Below are 11,256 nucleotides of genomic sequence, written 5' to 3'. Positions count from 1 at the left end.
AAATGTCAACGATGGTTCAGTAAATTTTGTTCAGGTGACTTTAGCCTTAAAAACTGTGATGACAGGGGTCTACATGTTGGAATTGATATTGATGCTCTGAAGACGCTTGTTGAGTCTAACTCAAGGCAACACACTCGTGAAATGGTCTTGAAATTACATGTCTCTCATGAAACAATATGTAAACATCTAAAGAATATGGGAAACTTCATAAAGAAGGTGTGGGTGCCTCACGAACTCTCCGATGATTATCGTTTTAAACGTGCGAACGTTGCTTCGTCTTCTCTGGCACGTAATGCGCATGAACCATTTTTGGACAGAATTGTCACTGGTGATGAAAAATGGATTCTCTATGCGAATATTAAACATAATTTCAAGAGTAAACGACAATCCTTCACTAATAGGTGATAAAAAGAAAAGAAAATGTTCCTTTTTTCTGTACAAAATTGAAATTTGCTCACACCGTTATGTTCGCTAAGTCGCAATGAGTCCCAACGAAACCAATTGTCTGCCTCTTACAAAAGAAGACAAACTAATACTTCTAGTAAATATTACATGGCTCAACTAAAAGTAAAAGTACTCAGTGAAAGTAGAATAATTCTATTTCGATAATTAACTGAAACTTTCTTCCAGAAACTTTTGTAGAGTCAAATCATTTAGTATTTTTCTAAAATATTTATAAGAGGTATTTGATTTCTTCAGAAATTTCATTACTTTTTATCTTAATTTAAGTGTGAGAAGATTAATTTTTTAAACAATATCGGATTTTTGTAATTAAGCACAAAGCTACACAATGGAATATCTGTGCTCTGCCCACCATGGGTACCGAAACCCGGATTCTAGCGTTGTAATTCCGCAGACATACCGCTGTGCCACTAGGGGCTTCTGATTTTGATATTTCTCCTTTGAACAGAAACGCTTTGCAAGGTACAGCAATTGTGTTGTTCAATAATGGAAATTTACAATAAAACTAGATCATGTGAACTATAATTTATATCAGTTTATCTTATAAACTAGAAAACTACCTCTATTATGTAGATATAAAAGTAAAAGTTGTAATTAATCTTACATCTCAATCATTTTCTTCCTGGTTTGTTGAATAAATTGTAGTGTAATAGCTGAAGCAAAAATGTAGTATGAACATTACTTATTAATCTATTCATTCTTATTCAGAATGAAACTGACCTTATATCTTCAGTAAATCGTAAACATGCTAAAAGACACAGTAAACCAAATAATGCAAAGGTGGTCTTATTAATTCATTTAGATATCCGAAATCTTTATTTTACAGATGAGCACGTAATATTAATTAAAAGGTGGTGCAAATATATTATACATTACGATCATTAATAGCTAATTTCTCCTATGAAGTTAAATATAACCTATGGCATTTTCAAAAATAAATTTTTATGTGTAGTAAGGATTACTTTTTATTTTCTTAATAAATGTTAATAAATTTCAGAGGACTCTAATGTAACATACAATTTTAACCACTGTCCATATTTGAAATGTTAGTGTAGCAAATATTATGCTTTTTTAGTTTGATAAACAACTTCAATGTCTTTAGTGGAGGTGGAAAAATAATAATTCGTAAGTCAGTAAATTATTTGTATTGATATTTTTTCAAGTTTGAAATTTTATGTTTTTGTGTTTGGAACTTTAGGTTTATCTCTCTTCGTTACTCAACAATTATGAGTTAAATCTAACAAATTGTAACCACTCTGAAGTCACGAAAAAAAATTGATTTCATTCCAAAGAGCACTATGACACAAAATATGTATCTAAAATATATAGGAATATTTCCTGTTTAATGATATTACCCTTGATTACGTTGAAAAGTCAACTCCAATTTGATTTACTTTTGTTCTCATCTTGCCTGTTCTGGGTTTGACAGCGTTTAAAATAATTCTTACTGATTATAAATTTAATAAAAGTTAGTTGATAAGTAAATGTAGAGTATTAGGTTAAACATGCAGTAGCAATTGAAGAAATAAACATGAGATATGTGAAGTTTTAATTGAGGCGAGACTCACAGTAGATGGTTTTCCTAACCTTTTGTATTGTTTGTACTATGTAGAAAGGATTTGTGTTTGTTTGTTGTAAAGCACAAAAGTTACACAATGGGTTAACTGTGTTGTGCACACTATGGGTTCTCGAAACCCGGTTTTTAACGTTATAAGTCTTCAGACTTACCGAGGGAAGATTGTAGAAAAGGATATTAACATTACACAACATCATTTCATTTTACGTAAATCAGTATTGTATTATTTACTACAATAATGAGTAATAATCAAGATGAAAATTATTCTCCAAGCAATTTTAATACATGATGAGATATCTCATAAATGGACGGTGTTATGCAAAAGTGATCTAATCCACAATTTGTAGTTTGAGGTAAATGACCAAAATGTTTCACTTTCTTTCAAAAAATCAGTGATGAATACCAGATGTTCGTTTTAATTTTAATCAATCGAGATCACTAGTATGTGTTAGGACAGAAGATTTACACAACAACAAACTGTTCATTATGATTCAAAAAATGACAACTATTGGCTTGGGTCACTTATGCCTAAGTCAGATTTACCAAAACTGTTACTTTTGAAAAGATGGCAAGAAATGTAATAACATACACATCGAATTTTAAACAAGTTTTATAGATTTATTTAAAAAGACAACTGGTGAAACAAGTATTTTCTTTCTAATCATTAGTGCTTATTTTTATAGAATTAGAGGTAAAGAGAGCAAGGTTAGTCGTCCTCAGTAAGAAAACCCAGTTCTTCGTCAAAGCCACCACATCATCAACGATGTTCTAACCTTGAAGGATGGAGTTGTAGAATGGCTTGCAGTCATTTGGGATGAGACACATTAGGTCTCTCAAACCCACATAGGTCACTTTTCCATAACTGATATCATTGATAGCACAAGTGTGGGTTGGAATTTTCCTATACCTATACCTATTTGCCTAAAGGGATTGGGCTTAGGTAATTTTTCACAAGAAAGACGAGTATTTATTAGCTCAGAAAATATAGAAAACTCGATTTGGGGATTTTGTGGGTTAGGTCACTTTTGCACAACACCGTCTAATTAAGATTTTAATCATACTTTTCAAAAATATAACTAATTTTAATACAAGTTTCTATTATTTGTTATAGAAGTCAGAGTTGCTGGAATTAACAAACATCATATAAGTCATTAGGAAATTATTAGAGGGCGGCCAATTTTCTTCTTTAGCACTATGGAAACAACAGAACCTCCTATGGTTATGAAACGTTATAATCAAAACGGGTGTAAAAGGTAAAAAAAGCGACTTGTTTGGCATAAGTTTTGAGAAATGGATATAAAAGACAGGGGTTTAATAGAAGAAAAAGAAAAGAACGGGAGATGTGAGAAGGAACGAATAAATTGAGAGAAAGAGGCGAATGAAGAAGTAATCTGCTGCCAATAAGAAACACATTTTTGTTCTAACTCTATGTGTTGTTGATTTGTTATATCTAAATTGACATGAGTCAATTCCTGATAGAAACAAGTACAACCTTAATGAAATTCAATAGAAAATGAATTGCGAGTATAGCAATCGTAAGAAAATAGTATTAGAATTAAACAGTCTACAATAATGGTGCCAGGAGTGTGTGTTCCTCAGTTCGTTAGGAATCAAAACCCAACAACGGATGAGAAGTTTAAAATTTGAATCATATCAACAAAAGCCGAGGTAGAAAGTTCACTTCATGAAGCAGTGAAGTCGGTAATTGAGTATATTTTCTTTATGTTCTCATCTTGCCTGTTTTGTTTTTTACTGGTTGTAAATTGTGTGTTCATGGGAGACAGTTAATGGTAGCATGTATGAGAATTGTAAATCTCTGACAAAAAGTCAGTTGGTAAGTAAGTATGGAAAAATTGGTGTAACGTGTACTAGCAAATGGTAAAAACATGAGACATGTAAAGTTTTAATTGAGACGAAAGTCCCAGTATATGATTTTTCTAACCTAAAGATTACTGGAACTGCGTGTCATGTTCTCAAAGGTTATCATGATAATGATTTAGAGCTTGGTAAGACACAAGTTATATTCTCAACTTCTGTTTTCAAGTATTTTTAGCTAGAGTTAGAAGACAGACAAGTGGAGAAAATTTGAGCTGATGATGAGTGGAATAAATGGAATAACAGTTGCTAATAAAAATTATGTTTTCGGGCATTCTCGCAACTCAAAAAGTCACTGTACGTTTTTATTTAGCATAGATGGAATATAGGTTTTTATGCCTCCGTACCTTAAGGGAGACCTGTGTGATAATGTGATATGACCTTATCGTATTTCTATTGCCACAAGGAACTTTATTAATTTTCGTAAATCGTATAGTAATTTCGTTGACAATTAAGATGAAAAACTCAAGTTCTATTATTATGTTACACTGTAAGAAAAAATACTAACTTAACTATAATAAACATTGTCTATTTAAGTAAGGAAGCACGTTATACTAATCTAACAATAGATAGGCAAATAACATTTTATAAGCATAAGGAGCACGTTATACTAATCTAACAATAGATAGGCAAATAACATTTTATAAGCATAAGGAAAGTCTGATTAATGTTGTTTGCCTACCTATTATTTAACATGGTCTAGACAGGTCATATGCCTATGACCAGTAGCCTCTGGAGATGAATTATTATCCTAGAGCTACTCACGTCGGTAAATATCAGACATATAAAGTCTCTGTTCAAACACTGTTTATATGAGTCATTAGTGTTACATAATTTTAGGTGTTACATTCCCAGCTAACCAGCTCTGGTACTGGGTGATAGACTTCGTCGGCAGCGACGTATGTCGCAAGTTGTGTGTGTACAGTCCAGATGCTCTTACGTTTCTTCTCATTGGAAATCTGTAGTAAAAGATAACTAAAGAAATATTATCAGTGTTATTGCTACGTGTTCAAGTGCTCCCATGATTCAAGAAAGCTATCGTACGGTTTCGTTTAGCACAGGATGAACAGAAGTTTTTGTGACTCTGTAAATATTGTGTATTATAATTACGGTCTAATTGAGTATATTAGTGATCTATAACAGTGAATATTAATTAGTTTATTATCATTAACTTATTATAGTAACTGATGTTTTGTTAAATGACAAACATTGTTTTGTTATCAAAAACTTTAATCATCTAGTCAACTTGTGAAATAGAATTGGTCATTCTAATCCTATGGTTTTTTTTCCCAATTTTAGATAATTTCGTAACCAAAACGGTCAGTGGCCTTGAATATCAAACACTTCGGACTGTGACCATCCTCTCTTCTCAGGTTATTTGAAGTGTATACAATAACGACGTCAGTATTTCCGTAGTAGGTTTGTGTACTCTATGTGTGTGTGTGACCACTTGGTGACCTTTGTAATTCTTAAAAGTCTGTATCCAGATTGTATGCAATTGAAATAAAGTTAAACAGTATCAAGTTTTGACAATTCTAATCCCATGATTTTTTTAAACTTCTATATTTCTTAACTAATATGGTCAGTGTCTTTCAATAGGTCAGTCTTGGTAAACTGTATGTTGGTGACGTCAATATCTCCAAGGTGATGTAGAAGAAAGCTTTACATTTGATCATGTGCTGTCACAATAACTGTCTATATGTATGTTCTAGTTTAATATCAGATACATTTCATTAGTTTTACGAACTTATAATAAAAATGACATGTATAAATTTGTATGTCTCTATGTTTCGTGATAATGACCAGTGTGAAAGTTGTGGTATTTTAAATATTCGTAATCAGTAACTCGTTCGTTTATTATATTTAGCTTTAGGGCGATTATTGGTTATGTAGATGTGTGAAACATTAAGTGTCCTACAGAACATTGTCTGAAAGAAGCTATGAAAAATTTAAAAATGTACTCCATAATTTCACAGGTTTTGTGTGCATTTGGAGGTGATCAATGGTTATTTAGAAAATGACCAGATTCAGTAAGTCAATCCTTTATTATTTTAGTACAGATGTTAAAATATGTAAAATAATGATTTTAACATAACTAAATATAGACGTTGATGACTTGTAGAAGTACTGTCACATCATGTTTGTTAAAATCTTACAGAGATTTGTTGAAATAATAGTAATTAAATAGTAATATATAAAAGTCCGCCTTTGTAAAACATGAGATAAAGTAATACGTGTAAATTATTTTGTTGTAGAAAGTCAAATTAGTAAAAGTATAGATTTTAATCATTGTATAAATATTTCCCTTTTAGGGCAATTTGAACCTACAGTCATGTATTCTATCTGTCAGATTGAGGAAGCTATAGTCCTTTTAGGACAGAAAATGTAATAATTTATTACTCAAAATCTTTAATCACTGAATGAGTAAGTTTTAATTATCATATTGCCTTGTAGGACTAATTAATGATAAGGAAATGTAATGTCCTTTTTAGGACGAATTAATAAACTGACGAATTAGCGTTAAGCATCCTTTTTTATGACGATTTAATTATAAATTATTTAATGAATTACTGTTAAGCGTCAAGATGATTTAATTATAAATGATTTAATGAATTATTGTTAAGCATCAAAACAAATTAATTATAAATGATTTAATGAATTAGTGTTAAGCGTCAAGACGAATTAAATATAAATTTAATAGTAATTAGTGTTAATTAATTATTTATTGATTAATTATAGACATGATGAGACATGCATTTCATGAGTCATGGCTGCCTAGAAACATGTTCTCTACTTTTTGGAACTATTATGTAATCACCCATCATGGCCGTTTATTATGGCGGTCTAGCAACGCGTCCCTAACAACGCACTCTCTGGTGGTAACACTTAAAACTATGACTTCTTGATCTTTGGTGACACCTCCCCTCTCTCTCTCTCCTTAACTTCCGTCTTCATGTATCATGATGGCATGTCAACTTCTGCCTGTGAAATGCCGGACTTACTACTCATATGCTTGATAAAATACTTCTCTCGTTAAAATAACGTTTTCATTAGTAAAGTATTCTTTACTTTTGTGACACATGCAATTTATTTGTTAACTGAAAACACAAACAGCTATACTAACTGTTTCGTTCAAATAATTGTATTTACTTGTAACTTTTTAGAATATATGATTAAATATAAACTACAATATTGAAGAGGTATATTAAAATTTTAATCAATATTTAAGAATACAATTATCTTGCAGTATTACTTATAAAAGCAAAATAGTGGATGTGATAAATATTAAAAACACAACACGATCATCTAATAGTACTATAATAATACTCTCATTGGTCCAACTATACGACTTTAATAATTCCATCAACTAATAGAAATACGCCCTCTGATGGCACTTTGTGGAACCATCACTCCTATCAACACGTCCTCTGATGCCACTTCGTAGAACCATCACTCCTACCAACACGCCTTCTGGTGCCACTTCATGGAACTATGACTCCTGACCAATGTGACCTAGTAAGTCGACCTCTGGTTAAACTTCGTGGAACTATAACGTCATCATCTCTTTTTTATCATCAAACTCACCTTAAAGTTCTTCTTGTAGGTTAACATGTATAGCAGCTTTATTTGGGATACTGAAATAAAAGGTTGGTAATTTTGTAAAACTGATAACGACTTGTTCGCTCCACACACACACAAAAGTTAACCAAATATCGTCATTGTGTTTTGAGCCGTCCATGGCCTAAGGATTAGCAGGCTTGGACTGTGAATCTGTTACGGCCAAAATTTGAAGCCATGCTAGCTGAAAAATTGTCTGTCAAAGCCCACTATTTAAAGAGAAAAAGCAGCCAAAAACTCGGCGGTTGGTGCTGATGAATAGTTATCTTTCCCTCAGTTTACATATCCAAAATTCGGGATGGCTATTTGCATGTGTAATTATTCTGGAATGATCAATATAAAAAATTGTGTTTCTTTATGTTCTTAGAAACAATAACTTTTGGTTAAATATCGCATAAAGCTGCTTTGTTTTCCAGAGCATTTGTACATTTGTATATAAGACAAAATATATATGTATGGAAAATGATAATTTTGAAGTTTTTGGAACTGTAAATTACAAAAATAATAATAATAATACAATGAATGTTTCACTATCTGCTGGGACTTTACTTCACTTCCTAGTTTTGAAAGTATTTTAAATGTTACTCTCAAAAGAAACCATCGGTAGAGAATAAATTAACAAAGATTAAGTAAATTACCACCAGATATAACTGGTCGATCAATATTACTCTTCGGAAGAGCACACATAGCAGATGATATTAAATAATGTGAAAAATGTATCTTCCCCGGCTGTGCCTTTAATATTTCATTTGTTAAATGAGTTATTTTGTTTTGTTAAACTCATTTTTTAGGATACCTTTAAACCAATTCTTAGAAGAAAAACCTCCTGTTGGTCTTGTGAGGATATTACTCATTATTCCACATTATTTTACTAGTTAATAAAAGATAATTTTACACACTTAAAAGGAACACTTGTCATAGAGAAAGTTACAAGAAATCTAATGATATAGTTTCTCTAATATTATTGTTTTACAAAAAAAAGTCTTAGGTAGCTTTTGTTTGGCAGGCCTAAGTTCATTTTTACATTTTACGAGCTTGGAAGATTTTTTTCATTAATTAAATTGGCTTGAAAGTAGTGATTTTTAACTAAAACGGCTTAAATTATATTACACTGTTCACATAAAAAAATTATGTGGCTTGGAACACTCACAGTGTTCGGTTGCATAGTCTGTTCTAATTTATTTACTTATAATAATGTTTCGTTAAGAACAACTGTCCTCTCGGAAACAGTTGCACAAGCCGAATATAATTTCAACACTCATATTTCGTCTTTCTTTTCGTCTTTCTTGCTCCTAGGGCCTAGCAAATACCATTTTCAACATATAAATGATATTAATTTAAATAGCACCTTTCGGATATCTAATTTAATGTAAAAAAGGCTTCATTTGTGCATAAAAATTGCCTAAAACGTGTTTTGTGCTTGACCGTGTAACGCCTTACAATATGTGATAACAAATGACAAATATTTTAACAGAAGGCTATATTTGAAAAACATTGTTAGTAATTTAAATATACGAAAAAAATATATAAAGCTTTTATATATGTTAATATTTATTTCACGATAATAAAGCTTTACAATTTTCAACTGTTCTGCTTTTCTCTTGTACAGTTTCTGTTAAAGTACTCAAGTATTTGTATACAAAAATGCCAGCTATAAAAATGGCATATTTATTAAATAACATACTTTTAACGACACTGTTTTTAAAGTATGGATACGTATATAAATGACAGATATACTGCATAGTAGAAGAGAAACGACTACGCATGTCAATAAGTCATTGAACGTATGTTGGAATTACACTGTATCATATTGTGAATGGTATTTACAATCAAACTATTTATTTTTTAGATTTAAGCATCTACTAAGCCAACTTGAATAATAAAGGAGTCATTGGTATGTGGATACTAAAAACTCCTTCACATCTTCTGAGCATGAAACTATCAATGCACAAACATTTATTATTTGTCTTAACTTATTTTTTTGGTTTGCTGGTGGTGTTAAAATATCAAACCTACATCTTAAACCTTGCAGCTTATTTTTAAACATTTAAAATATAGACTGTAATGTATGTGTTGTTATGATTAGTATTGTTCTTTTATAGAAAACAAGTGTTTAAATGTTAGCTGTCTTGTGTGTAGATATTTTTCACAATCACGAGCCTTTAGGTTTAGCTTCTCTAATTGTCTACTGCGGTGTTTCAAACGACATAAACAATTTTTTTTCATTGCATAATAAAGGTGAAACTACGATTCTTCCAATCAGGAGGCTATTTTTCAAATTGACATAAAAATAATGAATTCTTTATTAAGAAATTATCATTGAACAGCGTGACACAAAAATATTATAAAAATAAAGTTATTCAATAAAAATAAACAAAACGTTTAAGTTTAAATTTGACACTACTCATAAGTTAACAAATAGGTTTTTAATCATTCAGAGCAAGGAGTAGGTGAAGTTCACTTACTGTTTCATTCGTATTTATTTTTTGAAGAAAATCAGTTTTACATGCTATAAAGTATACTGCAGATGGCGCTACTATGATATCAGAGACAGAAGTGTATTGACGTATATGGGAAAGTCAGAGAATAATTTGTGTTGAGAAGGGTTTGTTCTTCTTCACAGATCTCAGGCATGTTGAGCGCACTAGTGATGCAGACGTTATGCAAGTGGTGGTATTTAACGAAAGAGGGTTTTCTTATTGATAAAAATATTCCATCTTTGTCAAGGGAAATTATGTAAAACGTATATCGTTTTTTTTTCTTAATAAGCCTAATTTCAAAAGTACTTATAACAAAACAATGGATTGTTGTATGTTCGTTCCAAAACTGATCGGAACTACTTTTCTGTTAATTCTATGCCTAAAAGGTAAGAATATCCTTATTACTGGTTTTCACTGCCAATATATAAAAAATAATAATACTGTGAAATAAAATTGCAATACATACATTAAACAAAGTTATAAGCTCCTTTACTATAACAAATGCCCAAACACAGAATTCTATTTTATGATCCCATTTTTAATTATTTTCAATCAAAAATTAGAAACATATGTGATATTAGTAAAGCTAAATTGAAACAATTAAGTAATTTAGGTTAGAAGGACATTAACAGTGTATAGGTTAGTTTCAGTCTTTATATCTGAAATCCGGTTTCTGCAGTAATCCAAGAAATAAAAGATAACGAAATAGTTTATTAGTAAATAATGTAAGGTCCTTTTGCTCTCGTATAATAGGAATAATGCTTGAAACCTAAATAATTGTCCCCCCCTCTCTCTCGACGCAACAGTGATAAACTTGATAACTATGAGCCATGTTACAGTTGTTTATATCTGTATCATTAAGTACAGTAGAACTTAATAGTAGGGATCGTCATGAAACAAAATGGCGACTATAAAAATCGCCCGTTTAAAATCACCTTTAAAATGTCGTAATATTAACAATGGCTTTTTCACAGTACTGGCTGAGCAAAACTAAAGCATATTATACTTTTAAATCCGCCTAAATCGCTATATACGTGTTTATGGAGTGAATCAACTTTTCACTATTTCAACGAATTTTCAAGTATTGTTTGTTTTTAATCAAGCACAAAGCTACACAATGGGCTATCTGTGCTCTGCCCACCACGGGTATCGAAACTCGAATTCTAGCGTTGTAAGTTCGCAGACATACCGCTGTGCCACTTGGGGCAATTTTCAAGTAAGTGACTTTTCCAGACAAGAATACAG

General features: G+C 31.2%; 1 protein-coding gene across 5 annotated transcripts in view; it reads left to right on the top strand.

Moving 5' to 3' along the window:
- Positions 1 to 4,919: 4,919 nt before the first annotated feature.
- LOC111085077 overlaps positions 4,920 to 11,256 on the top strand; it is a 51,269-nt gene continuing 44,932 nt past the window's right edge. The window contains exons 1-5 of one of the 5 annotated variants that reach the window (XR_002609932.1): positions 4,920 to 4,999; positions 5,213 to 5,313; positions 5,890 to 5,943; positions 6,226 to 6,337; positions 7,288 to 7,429. Coding sequence is in view for 1 of the 5 variants with exons in the window: in XM_022382195.1 (XP_022237903.1) it covers positions 10,387 to 10,397 (11 nt within the window). In the remaining 4 variants the exon portion in view is untranslated. Of the gene's footprint in view, positions 5,000 to 5,212; positions 5,333 to 5,889; positions 5,944 to 6,225; positions 6,338 to 7,287; positions 7,750 to 10,334; positions 10,398 to 11,256 lie in introns of those variants that run through there. The other 4 variants (XR_002609931.1, XR_002609934.1, XR_002609933.1 and 1 more) reach the window with 4 other exon arrangements.

This window comes from Limulus polyphemus, unplaced genomic scaffold (genome assembly GCF_000517525.1).
Source record: "Limulus polyphemus unplaced genomic scaffold, Limulus_polyphemus-2.1.2 Scaffold228, whole genome shotgun sequence".
In the NCBI taxonomy this organism is placed as follows: Eukaryota; Metazoa; Arthropoda; class Merostomata; order Xiphosura; family Limulidae; genus Limulus; species Limulus polyphemus.
Note: the sequence above shows the minus strand (reverse complement) of the source record. Positions and strands in the feature narration are given on the sequence as shown.